The sequence below is a fragment of the Penicillium argentinense genome (genome assembly GCF_028826775.1).
Source record: "Penicillium argentinense strain IBT 30761 chromosome Unknown utg000009l_segment0_segment0, whole genome shotgun sequence".
NCBI lineage: Eukaryota > Fungi > Ascomycota > Eurotiomycetes > Eurotiales > Aspergillaceae > Penicillium > Penicillium argentinense.
In genome coordinates this window covers 2,829,633-2,842,726 of record NW_026622668.1, presented here as the reverse complement: position 1 = coordinate 2,842,726, position 13,094 = coordinate 2,829,633, and the positions used below count along the sequence as shown (strand labels likewise).

At 52.7% G+C, this 13,094-nt stretch overlaps 6 protein-coding genes across 6 annotated transcripts; 4 read left to right on the top strand and 2 right to left on the bottom strand.

Annotated features, from left to right (window-relative positions):
* Positions 1-375: 375 nt before the first annotated feature.
* N7532_008644 (uncharacterized protein) lies at positions 376-916 on the top strand (the record flags this gene model as incomplete). The annotated part of the gene is given in 2 exon segments (XM_056621136.1): positions 376-398; positions 409-916. The coding sequence occupies 2 exon segments, from the start codon at positions 376-378 to the stop codon at positions 914-916; spliced, it is 531 nt and encodes a 176-aa protein (XP_056471942.1).
* Positions 917-1,723: 807 nt separating this feature from the next.
* N7532_008643 (mRNA splicing protein SMD1) lies at positions 1,724-2,313 on the top strand (the record flags this gene model as incomplete). Its single annotated transcript, XM_056621135.1, has 3 exons — positions 1,724-1,737; positions 1,782-1,891; positions 2,009-2,313. 3 exons carry the CDS (start codon positions 1,724-1,726, stop codon positions 2,311-2,313), a joined length of 429 nt encoding a protein of 142 aa, XP_056471941.1.
* A 3,775-nt stretch (positions 2,314-6,088) lies between these two features.
* On the bottom strand, positions 6,089-6,886 carry N7532_008642 (S-adenosylmethionine-dependent methyltransferase; the record flags this gene model as incomplete). Its single annotated transcript, XM_056621134.1, has 1 exon — positions 6,089-6,886. One exon carries the CDS (start codon positions 6,884-6,886, stop codon positions 6,089-6,091), a length of 798 nt encoding a protein of 265 aa, XP_056471940.1.
* Positions 6,887-7,221: 335 nt separating this feature from the next.
* N7532_008641 (succinate dehydrogenase assembly factor 3) lies at positions 7,222-7,776 on the top strand (the record flags this gene model as incomplete). Its single annotated transcript, XM_056621133.1, has 3 exons — positions 7,222-7,437; positions 7,534-7,633; positions 7,697-7,776. The coding sequence occupies 3 exons, from the start codon at positions 7,222-7,224 to the stop codon at positions 7,774-7,776; spliced, it is 396 nt and encodes a 131-aa protein (XP_056471939.1).
* A 598-nt stretch (positions 7,777-8,374) lies between these two features.
* On the top strand, positions 8,375-9,181 carry N7532_008640 (GNAT family N-acetyltransferase; the record flags this gene model as incomplete). Its single annotated transcript, XM_056621132.1, has 3 exons — positions 8,375-8,768; positions 8,844-8,953; positions 9,011-9,181. 3 exons carry the CDS (start codon positions 8,375-8,377, stop codon positions 9,179-9,181), a joined length of 675 nt encoding a protein of 224 aa, XP_056471938.1.
* Positions 9,182-9,693: 512 nt separating this feature from the next.
* N7532_008639 (KAR9 family protein) lies at positions 9,694-12,845 on the bottom strand (the record flags this gene model as incomplete). Its single annotated transcript, XM_056621131.1, has 2 exons — positions 9,694-12,168; positions 12,216-12,845. The coding sequence occupies 2 exons, from the start codon at positions 12,843-12,845 to the stop codon at positions 9,694-9,696; spliced, it is 3,105 nt and encodes a 1,034-aa protein (XP_056471937.1).
* Positions 12,846-13,094: the final 249 nt, after the last annotated feature.

Sequence of the window (13,094 nt, the reverse complement as noted above, 5' to 3'; positions counted from 1 at the left end):
GCGCCGTTAGAGAGATTCAAACAAACAGGTATGATGAAAAGCCATGTCCTAGCCTTTGAGCAACGCTCGGGACGGACACTAAAACGTCGCAGAGAGTCGATCCGGCCCTACCTGAGGGTAGGTCTTGACGCCGAAATAAGGAACAAGGAAACTCTCGGGTTGCGGAGGGTGAGATTCCGAAGGTCAAATGACGGTGAGGCAACGAACCCAGGTACGAGGCACGCATGTAAGTGTACCACGTTGAACGGCTGCAACCTTGCCTGACTTTGGATCGCGAGAGAATCGCGATAGCCAACTCCGCGAACATCCCCTCATTAGCCCAAGGGTGAAGCCACAGCCCTTTTCTCTTGTTCTGTCGTGCCTAGACAATAAGCCATGTCTTTCTTGCGTCAAACGGTGTACGTACAGAACGCCCAGCGAGTGGAGCCAAGTCAGAGACTCCCGGAGCCCTGGTAGCGAGTCAAGGGCCGAAAAGAAGGCCATTATAGCCAAGTTCGATGTGGCGGGCAAGATGACGCTGCCCTTAGCGTCAGGGAGATTTGTCATGGACAAAGCGTTCGGGATTCCGGGGGTGTGGCTCCAGGATGGGCTCCGAGACTCGCGATCGACCGCGGATGCTCTCCACATTCAGGGATCCTCTGGTCAGCGCCATGTGTCGTTTGGTCGTTCCCTGCATGGCAAATCCCAGTCCTCGTGTCCCTCCTGGTTGGATCATTTGTACGGTTCTTCCCGGTCTGCAGAGTCAATCGAACTAGTTGAGACGCGATGTCGGCCTTATCCTGATGATGACTCGGTTGTCCGATCCTTGTCTGGCAAGCTTGATCTGCACAAACAGGTTGACGCATTGGCGCACTGGACAACTATCTTGCTTGTTATTGCTCTCTTTCACGGCACTCCGCAGCCTTACTCGAAGTGACACATCGGTGGGCGCTTTGGATCTGCCCGTCTTCCCGCGTAGCCCTCGGCCTTGGCTCCGCCGAACCTATAAAAGTGGAACCGCCCAAATAAGCTGGACTAAACGAGGGTCACGTACGCTTGGAGCTGCGCTCGCTCAACGTCCGTTACCCACTGAGATTCCGGTCCACAGGCACTTGGTCGACTCGGAGACATGTTCCATGGGATTGGGCGTTGACAAATACCTAGCCTACAAATCGATAGTGCGAATCAAACCGGTGCTGGTTTTGCCATGAATTCGATCAGATTCAGGGTAGGGACTGGTTTCCGATGTTGACTATACGAGGATATGTGGTCGACCGTTCATGCAACACGGTCTCGTAGAACGGTTGTAAACCACGGCGATCAATAACCCGAGTTCATGGCTGCCAGCCCAAAGCGGTTCCCTGCGAAGACAGTCGAGGCATAGGAGTCCCTTTGGATTCTGGTTACTGGGCTGTTGGTCAATTGTTGTTGTTTTCAGGAGTTAAAGAAAGTTCAGGGATTGAGTTCATCTTGAAAGCTCCAGTAAGTCGAGCAAAGCGACGAGGGGACTTGCGAGGAGAGTAAAGTCGTCTGTTGATTTGCGCCCAGTGAACTTTTTGTCACGTGATATATTGAACGTTCACTGAAGCTCTTGTCACGTGCCATTTGACTCTGCATCTGCCGACAACATCGACATCCGTGTCTGCCTCAAAGGATATCACCCACCACCTCTCCTCACCAACCTCCCGACGTGCTGCGTCTCACCCTCCTTATCTCAAAATCTTCGTGCGCATAAATCGCCGCCATGAAGCTCGTCCGGTGAGTAAAAATGGCCCCTCGCGGCCTACTCAAAACACACTCAGACGCACGCTCGAATCTCCCCACGTCTCCCCGTCGCGGCAGTCCGCTGAACCCATCCCTAGTTTTTTGCAGAAGTGCCAGAATGAACAGGTGACGTTCGAGCTCAAGAATGGTATGTGTGGTCCCTCAATGCCTTTTGGCGTACAGCCAGCACAAACACAACGGCTGCGCTCTCAATCAACGCCAAGCTTCAAGAAGCTTCATATTTTAACATAGGAATTTTTTATAGGCTCGATCGTTCACGGTACGATCATTTCCGTCTCTCCGGCTATGAACGCCCAGCTTCACCAAGTGAAGGTCACCCCTAAGAAATCCGAGGCGACCACCTCGCTCGAAACCCTCAGCGTTCGCGGCGCCAGCATCCGCTACTGCATCCTCCCCGATAACCTGCCCCTCGAGACGCTCCTCGTTGACGACTCGGTCAAGGCCAAGCAGAAGGCACGCAAGGAGCACGACCGTGGTCGTGGCCGCGGCCGCGGCCGTGGCGGTCCCCGGGGCCGTGGTCGCGGCCGTGGTGGTCACCGTGGCTTCTAAGCCTTTTGGCCTTCTTTTTTCTTGTTTTGTTTTCTCTGAAAATACTGGGCCGGCGTTTGCTCCCTTCGAAATACCTGGATTCCTTTCACAATGCTTGGTCATGGGTTGATATCCCCTACCCGGGGATTTTTTTTTTCAATATGGAATGGTGAAATGACATACAATTTTCCAATCTCAAAAGACGGACTTCTATTCGAAACCCGTTTCCCGAAGACTTTCTTGCTAGATCTTACATGTACGTTTTCATTCATGAGACACCCGGAAGATCTGCTAAGATGCAGCCTTGAAGTATGCTCTTAGAACGAGCCTCTATGTGATGGACCAGATAAATGCCGGCGTCTTCATTCTATCATTTGATTGGGTCTGAGATGCGGGTCGTAAATCTTCACCTCGGGAGCGTTCTAGTTGTCATTGGAAGAACCACCAGTTCTTGAGGCATTTATGTCCCACAGGATTTAGCCATATCGGTCCTGCCTTTCGTAGTATTCTAGTGTATATTCCTTGAGAGGATGGATAATCTCTTTACGTCTATAAATACTAAAGTATTCTGTAGGCACAGGTCCATCTGTTGCTGACAGAAGCCCCCCACGTGATGGGAGATGCACCTTGTCCGAGTCTGCCCATCTACATTCGTTACTTTCGAGATACGTGTCTAGTGCTGGCTTGGGGTAAAGATCGACCCTCGAATTCAATGCAATCCAGTGCACCAAGCATAACAGCCCAATTCCGACTCCCTGGCGTATACTCTCTTAAGGATGTGCGCCGCTGGCCAAGAAAGAGTATCTGTCCTCGATCGGCTGGCACATAACGACCAACGACCAAGCCCTATTTGAGTATGTAGGGCGAAGGCATCGACGGATCTCGGCCGTTGCGGATTCGTACCTTCTTGTGGGCCCTCGTGAGGTTATAGCTGCCTACCAACTCGTCCCCATTACTCCAGCCTTTCCTAAGGCCAAGCCCGGCTCGAAATCTCATGTTGGTTTCTCGCACCCCGCACCCCGGGTCCACCTATTTTGGGCCAGATTAAATTAGATGCGAGACGCTAGGAGTATCCTAAGGTACGATATCCGTGTCTTGATGCTGACGATTTGCAATTGACTTGATGCACTGGTTGGAGACGCAGGCATCTTCATCGAATCACGAGATCGTCGGGTATGTATAGGTACACCATCGATTGTCGGCCTTTGTACGAGTGCTCCCCGGCGCTTCTTAGTCTCTCATGCTCGAATTCCTGATTGGCATGCCTGCATGAACGTGGCGAAGGGTCCGGCGGTTGTCCAGACCAACCTCCAGCCACGGAAAACACATCGCTGCTACTAACCCGTTTGAGTCTGGCTGGTGATAAGGATTCTGGATATAGCAACCGCAGATCATCTGCATTATGCTTTGCAATTCTTTTTCATCTGTCGATCTCGTCTAGGTTGCTGTTTGTGTTCACTATTGATCCCATCCTTTCGTGTCATGCTGGTCTGTCTTCCTCTGGGGTTTTCATATTTCCAGGACAAGAAAAAAGGTACGGGAGAGGTCAGGCCATGACTAGATCAGTTCCGTAAGTCGATGGCTTGCGCCAAAGGGGCCAAAACCTGGGGGCGAAATTTGAGAAGCGGGACTCGGATTGTGTCGATCAGCACAGCTTGACCAGATCTATGTCCTTTCTCTGTGCCGTCGACTCTCCACACTCCACTCCCGCGCGGCCTTTTACCTCTTTCAACGGGATTGTGGAGCGAACGATGGCGAGTTCTGGAGATTGGCGTTTGCTTGGGCCAGGGCTTAACACGATCTGGTCAATGACCTCCGCAAGTCTTGTTGTGGTCTTGCTGGCCGCGGAGTCCACAAACGTCCACGCGTGTTGGCTGGCGCGAGTCGTCTCGAGTGCCAAGGCCGCAAGTCGCAATTCCGGCTGCTGACCAACCCCGGTCCGCGACTCGGAGCTACAAACTTACCCCACTGCGCCCCAAGACCTGTCATGAGACAACATCTGATGGGGAAGGCGAGTGGGACTGAGTTCATCTCAGTGGTGGGACGACTAACGACTAACCCGGTCACAGGCAGCTAGATATTTAGAGTATCAACAAACCGTTGCCCCTGATACCAACATCCTAGTCTCGCGCTCGAAACGGGTAAACGCCTATTGCGCTGAACTGACTCAAACACTATTTGCGCGGTCATCGGCGGTTCTATGGGGGAAGGCTGGCGTATGAGAACCCGTTCCAGAGCTCGGCCTGGCCTTGTGCAAGAAACTGGATCAAATAACTTCGCCCGTTGCTTGAACAGGTAAAACGGCATCAGCCTTATTGATCCACGAGTCAAGCGTGGTGGAGAGACGTTTGTTTTGGGACAATGGGGCTGCCTTCGTTTGATTTTGAATCTCCGAAAGCCTCTCGTCTTATTCGTGGTCCACAGCCGAACGGACCTACCACCAAACGACGACCACTTTCCGGCTGACGTGTGCATATATTGTTTAGAGTAAGTTGTATTTGTTTGTACGGCCGGCCATCATGATCTCATATACATACACGACCAGGGTGTTCACCTCGACTGACTTGGCCCCGTCGAATTCACATGTTTTGCCGCTTGTGGGTGCTCCAGTTCGGCTTTTTTTTACGGCCCCAGGTTCATCCAAAGAACACTCGAACAGAGGACAGAGAACAGACCGTCACTTCCCCAGATCACCAGAAAGAGTATATTTGCGCTGCCTTCTATCCAGCGCACGTCATTGCATTGGCCGTTTCGGCTCCGACTTAGGCCCAGCCTGGCCTGTGCATCGCCCAGTCTTCGACCCTGGATCGAATACGGAGTAAACGATGCAATCTAACGCCACCGCTGATCAACAAGGCCCCAGGGCTATCAATACCTGCCAGGGCATTTCTAAAACACACCATTTCCCTGGTCCAACTTTGTGAACCATAACGGTGGGTTGGGGTTACCCCTGGAATCCACGTCAACCGAGCAAAAAGAGACAATGGTCGATTAAGAAGCCGAAGTTAAGCTTGACACCGGTTCCAATCTCGCTAGCAGACGATTGGCGTAATCTATTAGACTTTGCAGGGCCTTTTTGGTGGTTTGACCATTCGCCGGTACAATCGTCTATAGTGCTTACACAGGAGTGTAGATCTCGGAAACAACCCGGTCCCTCCGGAGACGATGTCATTTCTTCCCGTCCGTTGGTCGCATCAACCAATGCTCGGGCTGAACCGGTTGGATATATTCTCCTAGGAGCTTTCACCGGGGGCCGGGGCCGGATAGACGGCGGGTCGGAGAAATACATGCGATGGGATGCCATAGAATCGGGGCCACCGAACTCGATGGGGCGCCATGGCGTGAAGAGCAGAGTAAGCCGCGTGGGTCGAGCCGTTTTCCTGAACCGAACTATATTTGCGTGTCGCGTATTCCATTTTCGTGGATTTTCACGTAAGAGCTGGGCATTGGGACTATACTTGGCGTGTGAGGCAGGAGAAGCCCGACGAGGCAAATCAAACTCGGAGTCATGGCTATCGCCCACCTATCTGAATGCTTTGACTATGCTCAAGCCTGTACAAGCGATGGAATCTCGTTCAGATCTTTCAAATTGCTCGAAATCTCAGCGTTCTGGACAATATGACAATGGTGGCATTCGGCTCCATCAACTCATTGACTAGCGCGGCTCGCGACTGTGGCCAATGCAAATGCAAATTCATGACTCGTTATGTTCCAAGAAGCTATAATCCATACCAAAATCGCAGCATGTGCAGTCTCCCTTGCTCATATATCCCATGCCATTCCCTGTTGAACACTTCTAGCTCCTCCAAATCCGGACAATGACAAGCTTTTCCCAGCCAGCTTGCATACCACTCGAACCAACTGTCTCCGCATTCCATCCTACCCAATTGCGAATTTGCTCTTTCACATCTTCAGGCTTATTCTGCTTGCAAAGCAGCACATAGGCCACCCCGCGGTCTGACAGGACACCCGGGATAGCGTCCAACAATCTATTCGTCGTTTCCATCCCGTCTGCTCCCCCCGCATAGGTCAACGAAAGGAAATATGTGTCTTGGTCAAACTTCGCAGAGCGAGACATGCTCTCCGATACAGCGGGGTCGTTCTCTGCTGCAGTTGGCAGGCGCGGAAGCTCTTCTGTCGGGACATAGGGCGGATTGAAAAGGAGCACGTCGACGCTTCCAGGTCGCAGAGGTGAGCAGAGATCACCGGTTACAGATGAAATATGCACTGTTTTGAGCGTAGAGGGCTCCGGAGATTTCTGCTCTGTCGCGATGGCTGTTGACACGGTTTCTCGCGTGGCTTTACAGGCATTGCGGTTGACGTCCGTTCCCAGAGTGAGGACGTCTTGTCGTCCGAAGATCTTTTGCGATTGCGCTGCTACAAATCCCAGCACGACTCCAGAACCTGTGCCTGCTTCCACGACGAGGGGCACGGCGTTAGATGCTGAGTCTGGTGATGTGCCTTTTTGGAAACGTTCGGATAGCCATTGAGACTCTGACAGCGATGCAAGGGTATCCAAGAAGAGATATGAGTCCTCCGATGGCTCATAAATGGTGTCAAATGAGACATGCGAGGTATCTGGTGTCGGAAGCATCTTGTGAATGCCTTTTGAAGATTATCGTCGTTCTCTGTATTCTGCTGCTTGTTCACGCCGATGAAATCGATAGGCGAAATAGCACACAACTTGGATGATGTATAGTTTTCTGTGCTCAATATACCAATAAAGTAGAAGCGAACGACTAGTCATCAATCCCACCAGTCCGAGATAGAACGTTGTCAAAAATGTTGTAAAAATTGCAACGCGATTGGCGCAGAGGGGAAAACCGCGGTAATTCGGCGGTCGCTCGCCGCCTTCGCAAAACGACCTCCGCACGACAATTATGTCATGCGCTTTCGCATTCGCGACGACCAAAAGTCGGATTTTCTACTATGCGTCTCGCCCACCGTCTCCTTATGGCCACGCCGGCCTCGATCATTTCCAAGTCCAGCCTCAGCGAGGCCCTCGCCCTTCTCCCGCCGCTGCAGCTGTACCGCCGCCTCTTGCGCGTCCACCGCAAACTTGACCCGGAAATGCGTGTGCTGGGTGATTCCTACGTCAAGAAGGAGTTTCGGGCGCACCGGAATGCGGAGAATCCGCTGCATATTGTACGTTGTCACCTTGTTTTGGATTTTGGGATGCGTTGTGAAGGATTGGATCGGAGGTCGATTGGAGATAACCTCGACTGACAATGGGAATGGTAGATCGGATTTTTGACCGAGTGGCAGCTCTATGCGCAGAAGCTGGAGGGTGATAACTGGGCTGGGGAGAAGTTGGACAAGTCGAAGCTGGACAAGCTGAGTGGTGAGGACTATCTATCATAACGAGCCGAAACAGTCAGTTGCTGATGTCTGTTCGTCATTACAGATCAACAATTAGGGCAGCTTTTCGAGCTGATGCAGGCAATTCGGAACCCGGAAAACAATGGTGAAGGCGAGGGTCAATAAACAATTCTTCCTTTGGGCGACCCTCGGTGCTGGCAAATGTCCAAGGGAGCTGGGAAATGCGGGTATCTCTTGATGTCTGCGCAAGCATCTGTACATATATCCCTGGTTAAAGCAAAGCGTATTCTATCAGTCAAATACTGAATGTTTCCGTTCTCTCTCTTGCGATTGGACGAAATGATCTCCGACTTGGTGAAGTTCCCGTAAGCACGTTGAGCTATATCTTCCTCATTTACTGATTTGAGTTTCCGCTGCACGCTAGTCGGTTTATGCCGCAGAATGAAACGACTCATCCTATAGTGGTTTTCGTCCCTTTATATGGCTCTGGATGATATCCCACATATATGCAAACGGCAAATTATCGACATGACTCGGCCAAGGTCCGGCGTTCCAATTCTAGCAACTTCTTGTCAACCACAGGGCGGAAGCCACTTACATAAGGCCCCGCATCCCGAGGTCGGAATTGAAAACCCATAATTTGATACTGTACATCTTCTCAGATATATCTTGAAGCTCAATTCCAATTGATCCACAGTACTGCTTAAGTCCGACGCAATTGAGTATCCCGAAACTTTTTGAACAGTCTCAAACTCCAGTCAAAATGCCTGCTCTCATGGAAGATCCTTCCACCCGCCTCCCCGCACCCCAGACACACACCGCGGCTGCACCCACCTTGACCCCGCGACAGACTACTCTGCCCAAAGCAGGAGATGCAGGCGTAACCCTGTACCCCATCACAAAGGGACCGAGCAGTCTTCCCCAGGACCTCACTGCCTTCCTGCATTCTGAGTTCAGCGCGGAGATCGAGCGCGGCGCGACATATCCAATGGAACAGCCCATGGCTCTGGATCAATTCCGGGATTATTGGTTCGGGACTTTTGCTGTTGTCGCTGTCTTGGATGAGGAGGGTACTGCTCCTGGTGAGGGCTTGAGAGAGGGCCGAAAATGGGAGGATGTTTGCTTAGGAACTTTTTATATCAAGCCGAACTATCCCGGTGAGCTTTTCCCTTCTACTCCATGTTGAGAATATACGGTATACTCTATCGAATATGCTGACCTCTCATGTACAGGCCGCTGCTCGCACATCTGCAACGCAGGTTTTATGACTACTAATGCCGCACGAGGGAAGGGTGTTGGGCAAGTCATGGGCGAGGCATATCTTGAGTTTGCGCCGAGATTGGTATGTCCTCCCTTCAAGAAAGAAAACGAAACGCCAGATCTCTAATAAAGTCTCCAGGGATACAAGTACTCCGTTTTCAACCTGGTCTTCGCCAACAACCCAGCCTCCATTCGCATCTGGGAGAAGCTCGGATTCAGCGTCATTGGACGCGTCCCCAAGGCAGCACGGCTGGCGAACAGCGAGGAGCTGGTTGACGCTTTGATTTTCGGACGCGAGCTTGGGAATTGAATTACCAAAACACCAATAATCGGCCAGAACCCTACAGGCTGGGAAAAAATAGATGGGCATAGAGGCGCGACATTGTATATAGACGTGAGGCATCTACGAAATGATTTAACGTAAATCTAAGATGACATTTGAAAGGTGTTCCATTAACGAATACAGACCGGGATAAACTACAAGAGGTAATATTCACATCGAGGGAAGAGAAGGGGAATCGAGAAAGAATCGCAAAATCAAAAGAGACCCGGAAACAAATCTATACCCAACGCTCAGACCATACCATGCAACATTGGGATATCACGCAAAACCTAACCCTCAAGACTTATATGTCGCACCATCAGGCCCCCATCAGTCTAGCCTCGGAGGAGACAAGCGAGAAGAGCCGTTGGTGGAATGCACAGGGTAAAACAACCAAAAGACAATGATAAATATAGGTGAATAAGGAGGACTTCTTGGATAAAGGGGGACATTCGGAGAGGGTGGTAGTGATGAATATGTTTCGAGGGCTGGCGGATAAATCATGCCCTCCATGGCGGCCGGGCGTCGAGTTTCTTCTGCGCAGCGGTGCGGTCCTTCTCGGTCCGCGGCCGTGGCAGGGGAAGTAGACTCATTCGCTTGTTTCCGGAGTGGCCCAAGGCAGTGCCAGGTCGCGTGGACTTGCTTGGACTTTCACTGAATTCTTGATTTGTTGATACACTGCGACTGAAAGAGCCAACACCAGCGAAGCTTTGTCGGCTGCGTGGGGTGCTTGACATTCCAGACGCGTTTGAGACGCCAGAGGGTCTGCGAAGGCGGCTGTAAGGTGGTGGGTCGAGAAGTGAGGATCGAGCGAAGGTAGGGGAGGAAATATTTCGCACGGGACTGCGAGAAGCTGAGGCCAAGCGACTGGACAGTCGACTGATCGAGCGCCCACCAGGTCCAGCACCGGGAGCTGGAGAAGCATTCATGTCTCGCCGGAATGCCATCGTCGATGATGGTCTGGGTGTTCGCGTTGGGGCAGACGATTTCCGGTAGTTACTGGGAGTCGTAGCACTCAAGGGTTTGAAGTTGTGACCAGTATCCACATCATTCGCGTTGGTGGTAGCATTCCATCGCGGCCGATTAGGAATGGTTGATGGCGGCTGCGGAGTGCGAGACATTCTGCGACTGGCAGGAGTTGGTGTAGTGGCATAGCTCGTCTTGGAGGATGGCGGAGATCCCATCCCAGAGGGAACGGGAATGGAAGACTTGCGTCCAGTCAAGGTAGTTGTCGGCTGCGGCAGGCCCGAGAATCGCCGCACATTCGACATTGTTGAACGGGCTGTGGTGCTGCCGGCGGAGCTTTCACGGCGACTCGAGCCACCCATCGGTGTCTTATATCCACTCCCTCCAAGCACAACTGATGATGCTGGTGAACTTCCAGGAGTCTCGATGGCACTGCCTGTCGCAGGGCTATCCATCGTTATAATGCTGGAGATCGAATCACGCAGCTGCTGACCTCGAATGATTTGAACATCTTCCAAAGAAGCATCCATCACCCTCAGACTGGCTTTGAGGGCATCTGTTCGGGACTTCATATCAGACAACAGCCGGAGTACCTCACCATTAACCGTAAGGCGATCATTGATGCCCTTCTGGATGATGGTGATCACACGCTCAATCGCAGGGAGATAATGCGTTTTCTTCGTCTCGTACGTCTCAACGCGCTTGGTGAAAGCTCCGGGGTTGTTGACTTGTGCGTTGCTCTCCAAACCTTCCTGAAGCTTAGAGATGCTGCGCTCAACCGAGTCGAACATTTTCTGTGCCTGAGATCCCGCATTGCGGAACACCATGATCCACTTGTCCTCACCCAATTCCTTCTGGAGTGCCTCGGAATCTGTTTGGAGCACTTTGAAACTCTTCTCAAGGCGAGATCGACGGTCATCAAGCTCCTCGCACGCGCTCGGAAAAATTGCCTCGGCTCGCGATTGGAACATGGAGAGTCGCATGGGCAGGAAATCCAGAGATGCTCGAAGAGGCTGCATGCGGGCAAAGAGAGCCATGAGATTGGCCGTAGAATCGTCCTGGGGAGTCTTGATGATGGGCGTGTTCGATGCGCTCGCCATGATCGCGCCTAGACTCATCCGACCGTGACCGTGTGACCGGCCTTTAGACGGGGATTCTTCCACGATCGTCTCGAGCTCATTGATATCAACGCCGCCACTCGTCTCGGGCCCGTTGTCCAAGAGCGCCTGGTGTCGCTTTTCTTCCATCTCGAAGATCATTCCGCTCAAGTTATCGATTTCCATGCCCACATCGCCCAGCACATTCGACCATAATTCCTCCCACTCCATCGCCAGTTCCACTTGCTCCTTCACACCTTTCAGCTTAGTCTTGATTTGGGTCCAGTGCTGCAAAATACTGTCCATCTGGCCAACGATCGTCTTCAAATTCTCGGAATCCACAGTAGCAATGTCGTCTCGCAGTTGCACTTTTTCAATAGCGCTCACGTAAACATTGACCAACGACTCAAAGCGAGTGATGGCTTTGTCGACTCCATCAAGACCCTCGCGGCCGCCAGCCGCCGCCCACTCGACGTCATCTTCGGCATCTAGTCCACTGAGCACGTCCGATGCCTTCCTGATCCATATTTGAATTTGCTCTGCGTGGCCGTTGAGTGCGCGAACTGCCGCAAGGGCCGTCTGGATGTTCGTTATACTGGTCTCAAGTGCGGCGGGCTGGGGAAGCGGTATCGACGTGAGTTGTGAAAGCTGGTTGCTGAAGGAGGCACGGGAGAACGAGTAGATGGATTCGGCGCGTGAAGATGCCGCGTAGTTGAAGTAGGATTGCGGGTTCGAAGAAGAGGAGAAGGTATAGTTGTGGCCGGGAGGGGAATCTTTCGGCGGGGGAGGTGGTGCTGCTGATTCTGATCGCTCCTCGTTCCGTTTGGTGTCGTCAACATATTTCTCGAAGTCTGTACGTGTATCCTGTGCGGCATCATGGGAAAACGATTTCGGTACCGGGTCAGCCCCCAGCTGAGCGGCTACAGGTTCCGCTACAGGCATGGGTGTCGGCGAAGAACTGCTTGGTGTGTCTGGAACAGTCCCCGCCGGGGGTGAGCGGCAGCTAGAACAGGAGGTTCCGGGCTGTCGACGACCACGTCAGCGTGTTCTTGTCCTTGCGATCGCGCCTCAGAGACTTCGTGGAGGAAATCGAAACTGGGAAGCTCGAGCCTATTCGACGCTGTCCGTTTTTGGAGATGTGTTTGGCTCGGGGAGGTGTGCGTCACGCCGGCCCACGCCTGGCCTTTCTTCTCAACTTTAATGGAGAGGTCCTGGTGCAAGTTGTCGAGTTCCTTGAGGTGTTCCTCGGGGATCCGACCGACTGCGCTGGCGTTCTTGTTGTTGTTGTTGCCCTTGTTGCTGCCGTCGAGCAGCTTCACCCGAGCCGCGAGGGCGGGCGATAAGCGGCGGAAGATGTTCGGTTTAGCGTTCTTCTCGGCGCTGGTAGGCTCTGGGAAAGCTTCGTCGTCGTGATTGCTGCTGCCGACACTCCACAGGGAAGATTTGGATTTGAGACGGCGAAGAGGGGAAGGGCCGTTATCATTGGGGGAGCCGGAGACCGCGGGGGGAGGAGACACGGACAAAACGGACGCGCTGGGGGACGCGATGTCGGTCGCCGAGGAAGTTGGACCGTCGACTGTGGCATGCATGAGGACAGGCCCCGGGGGCGGTTGGACAGTCAGTAGCCTGGGGGGTTCGGCGATTTCAGGCAGGGATGGACGGGAATGTTTCGTCTCGTTCTCGCCCGGTAAAGCGTAAAAGGGTCGGAAGCCCCCTGCTGTCTTTCTCGCTTTTTTATTGTCGGCGGTAGGAAGAAGAAACAAAGGCTACATGGCTAGCAGTGTCGACAATGACGCGCAGAATTGGGCAGCAAGTGGTAAGCCGCTTGAGACAAGAAA